We start from the raw sequence: 18,426 nt of genomic DNA on the forward strand, positions 1-18,426 counted from the left end.
GCTGTTCTGGCTGTTCACTCTTTTTTGTTTTTGCTCTTTTGTGGTCGATATAACAGCGTTCGATCTTTTGATCATTCATTGTTATAACATAGACCCTCCTGTTTTTATGCTACACTTTTTTATATATAATTTTACTTGTTTTATTAAATTTGGCTTGCTCACTTATATTCTTTCTTCCTAGCCAGCTTTTGTTTTATCTCTTTCAGTATTTTGTGCTTTTCTGGTTGAGCTTTATATATTTTCCTTGAACTCATTATTAGAGACATAATTAAGAAGATTTTGTGTGGATTGGCAATTCCCATCGTCATGCTGCTCCCTGAGATTTGTAGATGTTTGTGTTTATGTGCCAGCTCTGATTCACTGCAGGTGGCATTTTTAATTTCAAATACAACTTAAAAAAAGCAAAAAAATAAATTTTAAAATACCACCAAGACCACCCATCCAAGATGTAAGCAATTTTAATGAAACACTTAGCACCTCGGCTTGCACAGCCTTCCAAGAGTGGCATTTTTAATTTCCTTTGCTGATGTGTGACCATGACAATAGAACATGAGCTTTTTATGGTTTACATGTTGAGTAAAATGTTTTCAACAAAATATTTTTCAGTCAATTAACTTTCAGTCAGATTTGTAGCTACTGTTTTTCTTTCAGTCAAATTTACCTGTGATGAAATGGTGCATAGGTATATGTATGTATGGGTTCCTGTCATTTAGCTGAATGGCAGTTTTATCTAACACCAGATGATCTAAGAAAAAAAACTTGCCTTGTGTTCTGTATATATATATATATATATATATATTTATATACATTGTATGTCACACTTGTTATAAACGTTACACCTCGGTTTTCAAACTCTAGCAGTTATAACTGCACAACTGCTATCTATTTAATTCCAGTGAAACATGAGCTGTTGGAAAAGACAATGTACCAAACTAGTTAATAAACAGAAACCCCCCCAGAAATGATGACATTCAAAGGATTCTGTCTTGCGAATATGCTGTACCACCAGGAAGGTTACTTTCTCACTTCAGATAGTGAACTGCTAGACGTGTTTGGCAAAAGTCATCTAACAGTCTACAACAACCTAAACAAAGACTACTTCATCTAAGAGGACAACTTTCTGTTCTGCACTTCACTGGTTAGACCTCAGCTGGCATGGTGGCCCTAATTTTGGTGGCCATACATGGAGAAGGAAGCAAAACAGCTAATGGCTTTCAAAGGACAGCCAGGATGATCAAAGGTACGAGACAGAAGTTATCAAAATAGACACTGAACAGGCTTAGGCAGTTTTCCCCTTCAGGGAAGAAGGAATGTAGGAAGCATGATTTTGGTTTATAAAATAATCTGGGAAGTTGCAGATGAAGTGTGCTGAAATGGAAGGACATATGGATAGGAGAAGGTAAGACAACAAAACTGAGGACAGCCAAACTTATATTTATATATGATGAAATACTGCTTCATGAAGGATATTGTAGACAAATGGAATGGGCTCCTGAAATGATTAGTGCAGGAATAAATGCACAGAATCACTGAGTGAGGCATGTAAGAGGAATGTAATAGAAAGTAGAATAGGGTGATCATACCAGTCAGGCAGATTATGTAGAGCATTACGCTTCCTCTGCTTGTGTGTGCTATAATATAAACCTGTAACTGTACCTGATTATAATCCCAGGTCTACAAGAAGCGCTGAAAAACTGGGGGATAAAATACTGAAAACTGTCTGACTGTGGGTGATTGACAGTGTGGAATGGAATACCTAACAAAACAGCACAAGGAGCTTGAAAAATAAATAGACTGGGAAGCAAATAAATTGTTAAGGAGAGAAACTCTTGTTCATATGCGTGACTTTATGTTTCTTCAAACACACTTGTGAGGCCGTGCATACAGGGGAAGAGGAAGGTTTGCAAAAAAAGTATTATAACATCACATCACAAAGCCAACTATTTAATATTCAAAGTATATGTGAAGAAGTCACATATTAACAAATAAATATTGTCAGCAATGCCCTTATAATCCCATACCTTAGGTATAAAATAACCTCGAAAATGTGTATCATAAGTTGTTGCACGGCCTACAGGTAGTGGGGTAATATTGCCAAATCTCTGGGTTTCATGGATCACTGCATCACAGTATGGCAAATTTACTTTGTCTTCAAGTTTTGGCAGTCGTTCACTTCCAACAACTTCATCAATTTCTTCTTGAACTTTTTCTGTTAAGATAAAATATATATGTTTCATAAAGTGTCCATCAAATACTAATTTTACTTCAAAGATTGACTTTACTTAGTTGCACTATAACATCAGTACAAACAGAACAGATATTAAGTCTGACATCAATAGAAACTAAAAAAATTAATTCAAATTTTAAACAAATTTTGTTTACAGATTGTATACTTCCAGTATTTCCTGCAGCTCTGTTTTTATTATACTACATGTCTGTATCAAAGTGGAATTGTTCTTCTCCCAACTTTTATTGCTGTTTGCATCTAAAATCAACTTGCCTTATAAAACTAAGACTATGTTACTTCAAGAAATAATTACCATTTTCATACAAATTGTCATGACATGAATAAGCAAGCAGACAAAAATATGTTTCTTTTTATGTCTTATTCTAGTCTGTGCCCATGTTTCTCTCCCCTACCTTTGCCACTCCCACTGCTGATCAATGCTCCCCTCTGTCAAAGGCTCTCCTCTTTATTACAAAGGGTGAGAACTGATATTTGTAGATTTAATGCAAATCGATCTGCAGCTGAGGAAGGACTCTTTAGTTGGTTTGCTTGGTCCCCTTTCATGAGGTATGTGTCAGCCTTGTGAGATCCCTCAATTCCTTGTGACATGCACCTGGATAACAGGGCTGCAGAAGGATAGACTCTACCTCTGTACATTGAGCAGCACAGAGATACAGTAGTAAGCTCTGTATCACAGATCCAGGTTTCAGGGTTCCGTCCTAACTTCTGGTCAGTATCTTTGTTGAGTTTGCATGTTATCCCCAAGTCTAATTGGGCTTTCTCCATGTAATCTAGTTTTCTCCAATATCCCAAAACTATTTGTTACTCTAAAACTGTCCCTATAAATTTTACTTATTCTTGTCTATGTGGCCAGGAAGGGTCTGTAGACCCGGTCACTTAAGCTAATTAACGATTAAATAAATAAGCTGCTTTGCCATATGTCATTTGCACATTAATGCATGCCTGTTTCCTTCCAACAGATGTACATCCACCTAAGGCCATGACATTCACCTTTCACACTTCATAGGTTCATAGGTTCATACTAGGCTATCTGCCCTAGGGCATTTATAAGCCTAGCCAGAATGTGTTTGGCTTTCGCCACCCATTTTAAATTTATTTTGCTATGCCCTTTTTCGAGGTTAGTATACTGTGCCTCTGTCTGACAGTGACACAGAAGTGATACCCGAGGTAAACCTACGATCTCCCATCCACTCATCAAGATTCCTCTTGAAGAGAGTCAATGAGGGACTCTGCCTAACCTGGACTTGGATTTTATTCCAGAGTGAAGGGAGCCTCTGAGTTATGAATCTGTCCCTCCAGCATGCCCTATTTATTTCTGTGCTGAGGTTCAAGTCTCTCAAGCGCGTAGCTCGATGGGATTTGGATTTTCTGAGGTGCAGCATGTCCATTAATTCCAGGTTGGACATGGCTTTATACGTCAGGCACAGATCACCTCTGAACAGGCGGTATGCCACTGAGTAGAGCTAGAGTTTCTTTAACCGGGCAGCATATGGCATCTGTTTGAGCCCTTTGATCCTCTTGGTGAGGTACTTTTGGGGTCTTTCCAGTTGCTGCAGGTGTCTGGTAAGGTACATCCCAAAAGGGGCATTGTACTCAATTATGGGCCTGATGAGGGATGAGTAAAGAGGCACGATGACCTCCCCTGATCTAGATGTGAATCCCTTCATGATTAGGTGGGCTATATAAAATGTTTTTCTAACCACTTTGGCTACGTGGTTGTCAAATGAGAGAGAGCTATCAACTTGGGTCCCCAGGTCCCTAATTACTTCTTCTGTACTTAATGGATTACCACCTATGTGGTAATTTGTGGGCACTTTGATTTTGCCAAGGGGGATGACTATACATTTTTTGGCATTTAGCTTGAGGCCATGCCTCTGGCACCAGTTGTCTGTTTCTATGAGGCCCTTTTGGAGGATGCTTGTGTCGGCTGGAGAGTCGATTATGGCGCCCAGTTTGCAGTCATCTGCGAACTTGGTCAGCCACAGTCCTTCCGTGTTGGCCTGTACCTCCAAGAAATATATACCAAACAAGAGAGGTCCCAGGACTGAGCCTTGTGGGACACCACTTGTAACTGGTTTGGAGTCTGACATGGCTCCAGCAATTCTAACCATGTGGGTTCTGTCCTTGAGCCAGTTTGCAATCCATCTAGTGACATAGGGGTTTATATTTAAGCTGGTGAGCTTATCTATAATGCCCGAGTGGGGTATTGTATCGAAGGCTTTTGCGAGGTCCAGGTAGGCTGTGTGGACCACCTTCCCTCGTCAATGGCCTTGGTGACTGTTTCAAAGAAATCAACCAGGTTTAAGAGGCAGGATCTGCCCTTAACAAAGCCGAACTGGGTAGGATCCAGTGTCTGTAGGTCCCCAATATCTTTATTTATGAGGTCCATGATGATCCTTTCCATAGCTTTGCAGACCAAGCTAGTCAGGCTTATGGGGTGATAGTTTCCAGGATCCGTTGAGGCACCACCTTTATGGAGAGGGACCACTGTTGCTGTATGCCACTCTTTGGGCACATATCCTGTAGTAAGGCTGAGATTGAACAGTAGTTTTATGTTTGGGTTTAGCTCTTCTTGGAGTTCATGTAGGACAGCCCGGGACACCGTCTGGTCCCATTGATGCTGTGTTTTTTGCTTTGGAGAGGGCGACTCTTACCTGAGCATCTGAGATGTCAGGGGGGCAGTACTCTGCTGGGATAGATATTTGCCCTTTTGGTGGGGAGGGGGGGGAGAAGTTTACGCTGAACCTGTCAGCTAGGATGTTGGCAATGTCTGTGGGTTCAGTGTATTTTTTGTCATTTTGGACTAATTCTGAGCATATCTGGGAATTACCACCCAGGTTCCTAACATAACTAAAGAAAGCCTTGTGATTATCCTTAGTGTCCTCCTATAGCACAGTCTCCTTGTAAAACCTGAGTCACCAGTAGCACAGGCAGACATCAGGATTCTGTTATGCTCAGTGGGCTAACTTTAAAAATACATAAAATAGGATTACTGGAAACAAACATGATAAGAATTAAGTTGTATCTAAACATTCAGCAGCTGTATTGGTTAACAAACTAACATTGTTACCCCAGTCAAATCAAGGTACCAAGGAGTGAGCAGGTAAAGTGTGAATATCACTGGGATAGAAAGAAAGGAAAAATGCCAATAGACGGATGAAACTCATGTTTATTTCTATTTAGCCTCATTTGTAACGGTTTGTAAATTATTGACTATAGTAACACATATCACCACTTTATTCTCCCAGTGACTCTTTCTTTTTATTTATACATTTGTTTTAAATGTTATATTATTCAGTTGCTAGAGTTGCTACAGCATTCTGCCACTGCATTGTATTCTGGGGCATAGAAATGATGAATTGAGAAATGCACTTATACTCAGAATCCTGGGTCGAATGGTGTCCTGATATGCTTTTGGACAGTTATGTAAACTTTTCTGGCTTTATTTTGTCTTGCATTTCCAGTTATCAAGAATTATGTTTCTATGTACACATTTAGTGACTTTCAGGTTACACAGTGTTCCAAGCATGCATAGTATGGAAAATGATTAATTTACATATAATTTTGCCACTCTCAATGCCTTTGCTTGAGTTTATAACCCTTTTTTACTTTTTAATTGGAGTGGCCTCCTCAGGTTTGGCTATCTGCTTAGGAGTTTTGCCTGGCAGCTATTAACCTGCTTTGTTTGCTATTTATGTTATCTATACAGTAAGATACCTGTTTCTTGTCTAGTATTTGTTGTTGTGCTCAGTCTACTGTGCTTTTGTGGTGATTTCCTGACCAGTTATTAGAGGAATTGAAACTATTGTTTGTTTCTCTTAAATCATTTGCACTGGTGTTGAATATTTATGGACTCTGCACTTCAGAGTCTTTTAAGGCCATACATATTAGCTTCCTTTGGTTGACATTGTTTATGTATTCAGTGATCCAAGGATAATATAAACAAACTCAAGGCTTATACAGGCCATTTAAGAGTTTGTCTTATTTTCAATCCCAATACAAATATAATATTCTTAAAGCATGAATCTAAAGCTCCTTTAAGTGTATCCAAATCAGCAATACATCTTATATGTATCAGTAGGGAGGTCTTCTTGCTCTATGGTACAAGAAAGAGCTTTACAGAATAGAGCCAAAAGTGAGTAAACTAACCATAAAGTTGTTATTCCTTGTGTTGGTGCCATAAGTTACAAACTCAATAGCCAGTGCTGCTGTCTGAGCTTCTTCATATAGGTATTTGTGAATTAAAATCAAATCACCTGTGAGTAATCCGTAATCTACTGAAATGAGGAAAAGATGTTAGAGTCCCTCACAGTAGGATAAATTACAAAGACATCCTACCTGTCTTGTGTTGGTCTTCTGAATGTCTTTGAGCTTATTCAAATGAGAGATCATCAATGCCCCAGAAAGCCACAATACTCTATTACTGGGTGAATGATAGATGTATAAACCCTAATCAAGATGTCTATGTCTTTGTTTTTACCAGAAAAAATCATAAGATGTTTTTATTAAGTTTGTAGCTTTTCTTTATTATCAATTAGATATGTTCATCAAATTTCACTGTAAAGTCTACTAGTATATCCAAGTCCTTAAGTATGCTGATGGATGAGAGGATGTAGTTATCAGTGCATTTGAATGTGTGAGTTTATTTGATCCATAGTGAATCACCATACACTTACTGTTGTTAAACCTCATCCTCTTGTCTCTTACTCATGTACTTAGCTGTCCAAACTACTATAAAGAGAATGATTATATTCAGTGCAGGTGAGTATGCAACCTATTTTAATGTCATCAGGAAATTTGTTGAACCACACATTTTTTGATGTTGGGCAGTCTGGTATCGACAAGCGAAAAAGTAAGGGACCCAAAACAGATCCTTGAGGTATACCTTAAGAATGGACTTTCAGTCTGAAAATTAATTTTTAAATCCAATTTTACATTTCCAACTGAGCAACCAGTTGGTAAACCATCTAATCACGTGATGGTTCATATTTGTCTTACATATGATGTCAATAAAACTGGATGTGGGACTGAGACTGATGCTTTTACAAACTCTTAGTATACAGCTTCAGCAGCCAAATCCAAGTCAATGGAATTTATGATATTCTTCTCAAAACTACTTAAATTAAAGATATAGGACTGTCTGGGAAGAAAACCATGTTGGTAGATGCCAGAGCTAAAATCACACATGGACTGAGTGACAAACACATAGCACGCTCAAAACATTTCCAGAGTATACAAGTAAGGCTAGTCAATCTTTCCAGATGGATGGAACATAACCTTCTGTTAGAAACCATTGAAGCAAGTAAGTTAAACATGGTTATAATGTCTCTGCTATTCCCTTCAGAAAAAAAAAATGTTTAGTTAGATCTGATGTTTAATGATGCCATTCTTGTATCAACATCCTATATTACTGGGTAAGTACCACTGAGGATGACTGGGTTTGGATTAATAAAACTGTTATACAAGCCATCAAAGAACCATCAGCAAAAATATTCACCAGATACTTAGATCAGTAATGAAATTACCACCCATTTTTAGGGAGAGTCCAAAAGTTTCATCTTTCCCAAAAGAGTGCTGATGCTTAAACAATGATTTATGATTGTCAGCATTTATAGGCAATTTTACTTCATACTAAGATGGCATTTTATTAACTAACTTTAAGAAATACTTTTTTTTTACTCTATTATATTTTTGCCTACTATCCAAAGTAGGAGGAGACGTAAAGGATCTCCATAAGCTTTTCTTCCTACAATTAAAATTTGAAAGCCTACTGTTCCACCAAGTTGGAGACTTATTGATAACGCTGGTAACATAACCAGTAGGCACAAAGCATTGTAGCAATTTGTAATTGAAGTAGCATAGTTTAATCCACCTCTTCTGTATCGTTAAATTAAGTAGGCAGGATTCACAATCCCATAAGTGTATTTCAGTACTGATTGCTACAAGACTGGAGAGATAAAACTTCCTGGTAACCTCCTCATATAATGTGTGTTGGGAAAATCCTCAAATAATACACATAGATGGTAAAAACTCCCCAAATGAAGCTCTGTGTGACGAGATAAAATGTTCAGTTTGTTATTTACCAACACCAAATCCAAAATATTATCAACCCTAGTACTTTCCTTGACTATTTGTAAATGGCCATACTATAAAGTTCACTCAATTAACTTATTTGTAGGTTTGGATGATGATATAGATGTAGACCAGTCAATCCGTGGAGAGTTGAAATTACCAGCAATAATTTTGAATTTATTAGTAAAACAATTACCAGTTCATTAATACAGACTGAGGTCTGAATCAGCAAAGATGTTAGGAAGTCTAGAATAATACTACACATATTCTGATATTAGAGGACTGGTCTGTAAAACCTTCCTCTTGGTAGACCTATTTCATACTTTGGCCATCCAGCTATTATTTGGTGTCTCATATGCAAAATTCATGTTGGACAATAGGAAAGAAAAGAAGTTTGGATGTTTATTATCTGAGTATAGTTTTTGATTTTGCATCTGAGTTGCTACATGATTTTTGATAAGTAGATTGCCTAGTATTCTGCAACATTTTACATAATTTACTCTATATGTCTATGTTTTCTAAATACATTTCTAATTACATTTCTTGTGCAGCATGAAATCTGTTCTATTTATTTTGTTGAAGATATATTACAACGTTACTGTGCTTCTGCCTATCTTTGTGGTCTGGATTTTAATTATGAGTTTGTCTTATGAAAGAGAGTTCATCATGCCCCTTTTTGCTTCCGAGGGAACACAGCACACATAGGAAAAAGACCATTAGACAAGACCTGCATCCCTGTTGTCCCATATAGGGCACTATATGGTAATGCAAGGTCTGTCTACACTAAGTCAGGCATTGTCTCTGCCATGTTTCATGAATTATAGCGATCACACATCTATGAAGCAGATCTGACTAAGTAACAACTTTGGAATTCCATTTTGAATCAGCAATACCAACTCTGTTCTCCATAATTTGCTGCAATAGACATGATAGGAACAGAGAGTCTGTTTTGTATCCTTGTTTGCTGCCATTGCAGTATTCTTTACATAAGGGATCTCCTGTGAAGGATAGTCCAGTGTCTGATTAGTAAACCAAAGCCTTTAGATTTTATAGGTGCCATACATCATCAGTATGCTCCCCATGTAAGACGTAGGCATAAAGTTAATGTACAGATGCAAACATTCAGAACTGAATTAACCAAGGAGGAAATAAAACCCCTCAGGAGCAAAGGAGTACATGTAGGACCCTCAACTAGGAGGGCAATGTGGGTGCAGGGACAACAGCTAGGAAAGAGGGGGAAGGGGGCAGGGACCAAATGCAACAGTAAAGAGAACGACATTTACTGTTATGGCAAGATTTTACACAACTGTACCATGTCTTTTCATATAATTTGCAGTATTCTTTGCATATGGGAGAATACAACAGCTAAGAAGAAAGCTGGGAGGAGGAAGGCACAGAAGAGCCCTCAACAAACCCATGTAAAATATCCCTGTCAAAACCAACTCTGGCTCCGGAAACAACACCCAATTTATAAGGTTTAGTGAAGGTATGTACAGAGGATCGAGTCATAGCCTCAAGTATGGAATTGGTATCCAAACCCTTGAAAACGACTCGATAATAGGCAACCACCATAGTAGAATGTGCCTTTACAGAGGAAGAAAGACACCTGCCATGAAAGGAATAACAAAAAGAAATGGTTTTAGAAATCCAGGAGGAGACGATTTGCTTGGAAATAGCCAAATCCAAAGTCCTAGGAAGAAAAGAAATAAAAAGCTGTTTTGTTTAGACTTCTGAATTGCCTTCATTTTATCCAAATAATACATGAGCTATCTATGCAGATCTAACATGTGAAGAACCTTCTCAATAACATAATGTGGAGAAGGAAAAAATGAAGGAGCCTGATTCAGGGATAACTCATTAACTACCTTGGGCATTAAAGTAGGATTAGTCCAAAGAGACACTCTGTCTCTGTGAAAAACCAAAATGGAGGAATGGCCATGACAGCCTGAAATTCAGACATTTTCTTGGCTGAAGTGAGAGTTAACAGAACAGTCTTCCAAGTACAATGTTGCAAGAAAACCAAACTAGCAGGTTCAAAAGGAGCCTCAGTCAATTTTTCAAGTACAAAATTAACCTCCTAAGAAGGTGGTATAAGCTTTCTTGGAGGCCTAATATGAAGGACACTTTTAAGAAATTGTTTGACTTCAAAATAACAGGCCAAAGGAGGAGGAGGAGTTACAGGCAGACAAGTAAAAATTGCTGAAAGGTGAGTTTTAATTAAATAATATGCCAACCTGCAAAAGCAGATCACAAAAATAAAAAAGAACCAGAGGAACCGCCAAAAGGGTATCCTGATGGCAAGAGAGGCACCAGACAGAAAATCTCTTACACTTAGACATGTATGATTTTCTGGTAGTGGGTTTCCTGGCATCCTGAAGAACCTGGAGCATGCCCTCAGAAAAGTGGTTCCGAAAAGGAATCAAGACCCTATCATCCATAATGAGAGATCCCTTGTCTTGTGTGAGAAGTTCCACCTGCTGAGATAATTTGGGGTGATTGTCCCTGTCCAAGTGATAAAGAAGGGGGAAGCAATGCTGTCTGGGCCAAAAAGAAGTTACCAGCAAGATTTTGGGAGCGTCTTTCCTGATTTTCCTCAGAACTCAAAGCCACAGAGGAAGGGGAGAGATACATAGAAACATTCCCACCCAAGGAAAATACAGGGCACCCACTTTCCAAGCCAGATGACTTGGTACTCTGGAAAAGAAAAGAGGAAGTTGTCTATTCAGAGGGGAGACAAAAAGATCTACCTGAGGAATACCACACCAATGGACAATGTCCAGAAACACATATATGTGAATCATCCATTTGTGTACCTGTGTGCTGGACCTGCTCATCAAGTCTGACACTAGATTTTGCTCTGAAGGAATATGAACTACCTGAAGAGTTACTTGACACTGGATAGCTAGATCCTGGACCTGAAGAGCTAGTCTGCAAAGAAGATAAGACTGTGTGCCACCCTGTTTGTTAACATACACATAATAGTGATATTGTCCATGAAGATTGTAAGGGATGTGGGGTGGAAAAGAGGATGAAAAGCTTGCAGGGCTAGAAGCAGAACTCTCATCTCTTTTTTCTTGATGTGACCTGACATCTGATGAGGAGGCCAGAGACCCTGGACCTTATGAGGGCCACATGAGGCCCCTCACCCCAAATCTGAGGCATCATTGTACAGCTCCTGAGATGGAAATGGAGTCTGGAAGGGAAGCTCTGGATTGACAGAGAATTGTTGAATCCACCACTAAAACTCAAGTCTGAGACAAGGAAAAAGAGAAACAGAGGACTCCAGAGGGAGGTAATGTTGAAGCACACTGATTTGAGGTTCCATTGTAGCTTCCTCATATGGAGTCTGGTGAGAGGAAGCATGGGAATATTGGAAGCCATAAACCCCAGAACCTGGAGAAACTCCCTGTCTGTAAGAGAGGACAGAGGAAGAAGAGACTGTAAAAAGGCTGTCAGAAACAAAGGCTTTGGAGCAGGAAGAAAAGCCAACATGGGAGAGTCTGAAGCTGGCACCCTATGAAGAAAATGATCTTGGAAGGTTTATGGTGAACAACAGACTTTGCAAAACACAAATGGTAAAGTGGAGATCCCGCAACAGACTTCTGGTTGAAAAAGCCAGAATGACTAGGTCATCAAGTAAAGGTAAAGTATATATCCCTCAAAATTTGTAAAAGGCAATGACTGGAGCAAGGCATTTGATGAATATCCTTGGGGCAGTAGAAAAGGCAAAAGGTAAAGCAGAGAACTGAAAATGAGAGGAAAAAACAGAGATACATAAACATTTCCTGAACAGAGGGTAAATGGGGATGTGGAGGTAGCATCCTTGAGGTCTAGGGAAACCAAGAAGACTTGGGGAACATGAAGAAGATGAAACAAGGTCTGAAGAGACAGCACTTGGAAAGAAGGGACTTTGAGAAAGGTGTTAACTTAGAAAGATCCAAAATGGGTCTCCTGGTACCCTCCTTTTGAGGAACCAGAAACATTCCCAATTGGCAGGGTGGGACAGGTTAAGTAGCAAGGGACTGCAAAACCTTTGAAAAATAAGGAAGCTGTTCCTAAGGTGACTATGGAATGCCTGAGAAGGGGGGAAGGGATTTCCAAACCATGAAATAACACTGATGAATTACAGATAGTACTCAAGAGTCCAAGGTGATCTGATACCAATTTGGAAGGGACAGAGAAAGGTGGAGAGACAGGGGAACCTGGCCGAGGGGAAGAGGAGGCCAACTGTCAAATGGAGGCATGCTTGTCCTGAAAGGAAGGCTTCTGAGAGGAAGAAGTCTGAGTGGATTTAGCAAGAGTAATACACCTAGAGTGTAAAATATGGCTCTAGGTGATTTGGTCATGTTGACTAATGTCACCAAAATGGGCATGGGTAGTTACTGGCGATAAGTGGGTTGAGGACCTGGCTTACTCCAACCTATGCCAGGGGAACCATGTTAATGGTGGGAGGGGTGTATGTGTCCCTACTGGCCAGTGTATGTATGCCATAAAGCACAGCAGCCCCGGGTCTTGTTGCCCAGCCTGGGTTACTTGAGTTTGCTCTGTTGAGCGAAAACAGGACATAAAATCAGTCAACCTGCCAAACATGAACTGAGAATTGTTACACTTAATGTAGGTTCACTGACAGGATGCAGCTAGGAAGTGGATGACATGATGATATGGAGGAGGCTGGACATCCTATGTATCCAAGAGACAAGATGAAAGGGCAGTGCAACAAAGTCTACTACTCAGGAGGAAGACAGGCTAGAAATGGTGTGGGAATTGTTGTGAGAGAGTGGCTTCAGAAGGCAGTGAGGGATATCATCAGAATTAGTGACAGACTCACGGCGATCAGACTCCAGTATAATGATAGGTCAGTATTCATAATCTCACCCTATGCTCCACAGCAAGCTTGTGATAGAGAGGAAAAGAGTGCATTCAGACAGCAGTTTCAGGACCTACTAGATAAACCAGGAGAACATGAATTGGTGTTGACAATGGGAGACCTGAATGCACATACTGGGATGGACAGATGGAACAGGATATAAGAATTGCCTGGGTCCACATGGGTGGGGCAACAGGAATAAAGTAGAAGCCATTCTAGACTTTTTCCTACCAAATGGCTTGATAGTAGCCAACATCTGGTTCAGAAAGACAGGCAGTCACAAGATCACATAACAGATTTGTCAACATGCAACCCAGGTAGACTTCCTTCTAGTAAGGAAAGGGCACTGGGGTAGAATCAATGCTTGCAAATTCATTCCCTGTGAAACAGTCAGCATACAACATAAACCACTGGTTGCCACAATAAGCTGCAAGCAGTGGTTAGAGAATGCTCTAAGGTCAAGAAAGACCAGGCTGAAGACCAGGAAGTTAACTGGACAGAAAGTACAACAGTTCAAGAAATAACTCAGGTCTCTAGCACCCCATGAAGAGGAGGAAATAGGTAGAGTTGAAGAAGAATGGCAGTGCTTCTAATCAGAATGTGTGAGGAGTACAGAACTGATATATGGCTGAGCGAGGTATGGAAATAAGGTACGTAAGGAAAGCTGGTTGTAGAATGCAGAAGTCCAGGAAGTCATCAAAAAAAAGAAGGAGTGCAGGAAAAAGTGGGAGATAGAAAATACTGACCAGGCTAGGAAGGAATACTAGTTGGCTAATAAAGAAGCTAAGAAATGAGCTGCAGTTGCAAAGAACAGGGCATCAGAGGCACTCTACCAACATCTGGAAAGTGACTCAGTAGGTGGCACAAAGAAACTATATCAGGTTGTAAGGCAAAGATAGAAAGATAAAGAAGATAGTTAGACACCTTTCATAAGGGATGCCAGCAACATCCTGCTCACTATTCCACAGGGCATCGAAGGCAGATGAAAGGAGTACTTCCAGCAGCTTCTGAATGAAGAAAACCCCACAGATGCTGTACTGCCCCAGACACAAACTACAATGATAGAAGAAGAGGAGTATATCCTAGAAGAAATAAGAATAGCACTAAGGAAAATGAAGTCAGGGAAAGTAGCAGGCTCAGATGAGGTCACAGCAGATTTGATAAAGATTCTGGGTGAGATAGTGGGGAAATGGCTCTGGGGGTACTCATAGCAGTGTGGAGAGAAAGGCGTTTCCCAGATGACTGGAGAATAAGCATACTCATGCCAGTATACAAGAACAAAGGGACATCCACAATTGTGGGCAGTATAGAGGCATCAAACTCCTAACACATTGTATGAAAGTTCTGGAGAGGGTGATTGATAAACGGATATGTAGAGTAGTAGAATGTAAGATGGGAGATGAGCAGTTCAGATTCAGATCAGGATGTAGGACAACTGACCCCAATGTTTGCAGTGAGACAGTTAGTTGAGAAGAAGCTAGGGATGAGGAAAGAGTCCAACTGGGCATTTCTAGACTTGGAGAAAGCATATGACAAGTCCCCAAGAAAGCTGATTTGTTCAGTACTGAGATGGTTTGAAGGCCCGGAAACATTGCTAGAATTAGTGCAGGCTATGTACAAGGACCCACTGACTCAAGTATGAACAGTGTTCGGTCTCACAAAGGGTTTCCCAGTGGGAGTGGGTGTGCACCATGGTTCAGCTCTGAACCCAGTGCTGTTCATATTGGTGATGGACTACATTAGCAAACAAGTCAGAAGGGACAGATCAACAAAGTTGCTGTATGCAGATGATGCGGCATTACAGTCAGACTCTGAGCAAGAACTTCAGCAAAGGATAGGGGGATGGAATGCAAAACTGAAGGCACATGGGATGAAACTAAGCACAGATAAGACAGTGGTAATGACAGCAAAATGGGAAAATCAGAAGAGGTTGAGAATTGAGATAGACGGGAGGACAGTGGAGCAGGTTAATAGCTTCAAGTATGTGGAAGGGGTGGATGAGGAGAAGAAAAGTCTAAATGAAGAGATCAAAGCTAGAATCAGAGGCGCTGTAGCCAACTGGCATAAAGTCTCAGTTGTAGTCTATGACAGGAGAATGTCAGAGAAACTGGAAAGTAAGGTGTACAAAACAGTATTGCAACCAGTACTACTGCATGGTACAGAAACCTGGGCAGTAAAGGAAGAAAAGATGAAGAAGCTAGAAGTGTTGGAAATGAAGTGCCTGAGAAGGGTGGTAGGATGCACACTGTGGGACAGATGAAGAAATGAAGACATAAGAGCAGAACCCAAAGTAGCTCCAATTGCAGAAAAGATTAAAGAGAGCAGTCATTTGGTCACGTGCAGAAAAGCAGAAGACAATCTGGTAAAGAAGATTGGGACAGACAAGAAGAAGGTAAGAGGAAATGAGGGCATACAGCAAACAGGTGGATGGATTGTGTGAGAGAAGTTCTGCAACAGTCAGGCATGAGTGTTGAAGAAGAAATTAGTGAGGCACTGAATCAAGAGAGATGGTGACAGTTAACACAATACCCTGACCCCATGTAGAAAATGGGAAAAATGGGGCTGCTGCTGCTGATGATGATCAATACACATAGATTCCTTCTTCCTCTTGGGAGTAGGTGAGTCTGTCTGCAAACAAAGGTTGACGTAGAAGAATAATTCTTCCAGAATTTGGGGAAAGGATTGACAAAAATATGTTTGAGTTCCTGCAAGGCCTTTCTCTTGTCCTGAAGAGACTTAAATAGGTCAGCAACAGCTGTCCCAAAATGATTTTTATTATCCAGAGGTGCATGCAAAGTTTGGTTTATAATATCATCAGGTAAAACCTACAAACATAGCCAAGAATAATGTCTCATCACAGAACCAAAAGCAACAACCCTGGAAGAGGCATCAGCAGCATTACAACTGTATTTTATGGAGTGATGGGCAATCCGGGAAGTGGATCCAAGAAGGGAAAGCCTTCCCATCAGAATTAGGAAGGTCAGAGACCACAGAAGCAACCTGGGAAAGAGTCAATCCTCAGGCACTTTATAGAACATGTCGGGTTTTCTAGGAACCAGGGGATGAAAATCAGAAGCCACAGAGGCAGTAGAAAAGGTGTCCAAAAGGGCTGCCAAAACAGGAGAAACAGCAGATAACTTAGGAGACTCCATCTGTAAAAAACTAAAAATATCTTTTTTGGAATGTCAGAGACCTGGGAGCAAACTCACTTGAAGTACTCCATCATATAACTAATAGTATCCACAAAGGATAATTCTTTCAAGAGTGAGTCTGGGCACAAAAAAAATCCTCTACCTCAAAACCATAGTCTAGAGGGGAAGGAATCTAAGAGGAGTTAGGCTAGGGATTCCTTCTCAGAGTCCAAGTCCTCATTGAGGAATCCAATTCCCTAGGCCTCTTATTAGGAGTGGAAGACCAGGGAAGAGGCTTCAAGGCAATTAAAGGATTGAATAAACCCTTATTAAATTCCAGCCATTCACATTGGGGATCTTTAACAACAGGGGTAATTTTTTTTGTTTTTGTTTTTGTTTATTCTTGTGTGAGACATCTGCCCAAAAGATTCTCAGTGTTTCAGACCTTTAATGAGATTTGATAATCATAGTTAGTGTGATGATAGGAGGTACTGCCAACCATGCCAGGTGAAATAGGGCAGTGGATTTGTAACATATGCCAGCACAGCTAGCTGGAATTTTGTAAATAATTATGTCATGTGTATATCAAACTGATTTGTATAGATGCTTTGTGCTGAAAATGTATTTGCAAGGTTTGCTTGTGTTAAATGTATCAACAGTGTGCCCTGCTGGAAGGAAAATAAATGTACATGTGTTATTGTAACTGAATTAATTGTATACATTGCAACAGCATATACTGGAAGTGAAAAAGTTATGCTTAATCCACCTGACTTTGCAACATATTCCTGAAATTAAATTACTTTATGGGTAAAACCATAGAGATGTTATCCCACAGTTTTGAATGGAGCCAGAGATGCAATATCTGTGCTAGAGAATAGTTGGTAGCTCCTGTAGGAAAGTGAAATGGTTTTATGGTTTTAGGACTTTCAGATCTGAGCAAATCTCTATCTGTGTGCATGGTAACACATAGGTATTAAAATCCTGTCAGTTTCTAGTGTTGGTGAGTGTGAGAAACAGAATCAGATGACTAGATGTGATGTCACTGTGTAATCAACTCTGAAAGAATATTTAGATATTATATTGAGAAGTCTAAGCCAGAATGAGCATTCTGAATTCTGCCTTGGATTTGACAACAATGACCACTCACCCACATCATCTTGCCTTGTGGTAGCAAGTAACTTAACTAGGGAACAGTAATTCTTTTAGATTAGTCAGTAAAATATAGTGAGATTAGAAGTACTGTTTTTCTATAACTGTGTGAAACTTTCCATTGGTGTTATTTTAATATTCCCTGTGAGTTAATCTCTGGTGCTTACTGTAAATAGATATTTAGTATTTTCATGTTCTTTTATTATTTATTATTAAATATATTTACATTTTTCATTGCGGCTGGTCTTTTTAGAGAATATTTAAAGTTTGAGAGTATTTGCATATATTTATTTGGTGATAACACTAGCCACTCCTGAAAGCCTTGCTTTTTTAGTCAACATTACCATTTGTATTAATATTAACTTCCCTCAGTATAATTGGGTACCCTTGTAGGAGCTTTAAAGTAGCTGTCAAGGGTTCTGGTGGCAGTGATAGCTACCCTATAATCTGGGCAGAAGGAGGCACAGCAGGTGGATCTGTGCCAGCCTTTCTCGTGTGTGTGTGTATGTGTGTGTGTGTGTGTGTGTGTGTGTGTGTGTGTGTGTGTGTGTGTGTGTGTGTGTGTGTGTGTGTGTGTGCAAATCAAATCTTAAACAGTGAGTGTGTCAGCTACTTGGAGCAGGGACATGAAGCACTGGGGGTGTGGACAGATACAGAGAGGAACCAACCCACAGAAAGAGCGTGTTCCCTGGGTGCTCTTAATAGAAATTGTGGTCGATGCAGAGAGAGCTGCATCTGGAAATACTGAGTGTATCCATTTGCATTCCGACTGAACATCCCTCTCCAGTGTCAGTGGTGAGGATTCAGGGTCCTTGATTACTGGCCCAGTGTGGGAACATCACTATCAGAATCTCTTCCCTTACCAGAATCTGAGGAATTCCCCTCAGCCCCATGGAAATAATCAGCTGAGATTCCACCCCCACCCCCCATGTCTGGAATGGATGTCAGAAAAGCTTCCA

At 40.0% G+C, this 18,426-nt stretch overlaps 1 protein-coding gene across 1 annotated transcript in view; it reads right to left on the reverse strand.

Annotated features, from left to right (window-relative positions):
• LOC122816617 (cytochrome P450 2K6-like) overlaps positions 1-18,426 on the reverse strand; it is a 353,165-nt gene that overhangs the window by 93,978 nt on the left and 240,761 nt on the right. The window contains exon 7 of the mRNA XM_044089525.1: positions 2,022-2,209. Within this exon, the coding sequence (XP_043945460.1) occupies positions 2,022-2,209 (188 nt within the window). The remainder of the gene's footprint in view (positions 1-2,021; positions 2,210-18,426) is intronic.

Source organism: Protopterus annectens, chromosome 12.part0 (assembly GCF_019279795.1).
Source record: "Protopterus annectens isolate FY-2018-M chromosome 12.part0, PAN1.0, whole genome shotgun sequence".
In the NCBI taxonomy this organism is placed as follows: Eukaryota; Metazoa; Chordata; order Ceratodontiformes; family Protopteridae; genus Protopterus; species Protopterus annectens.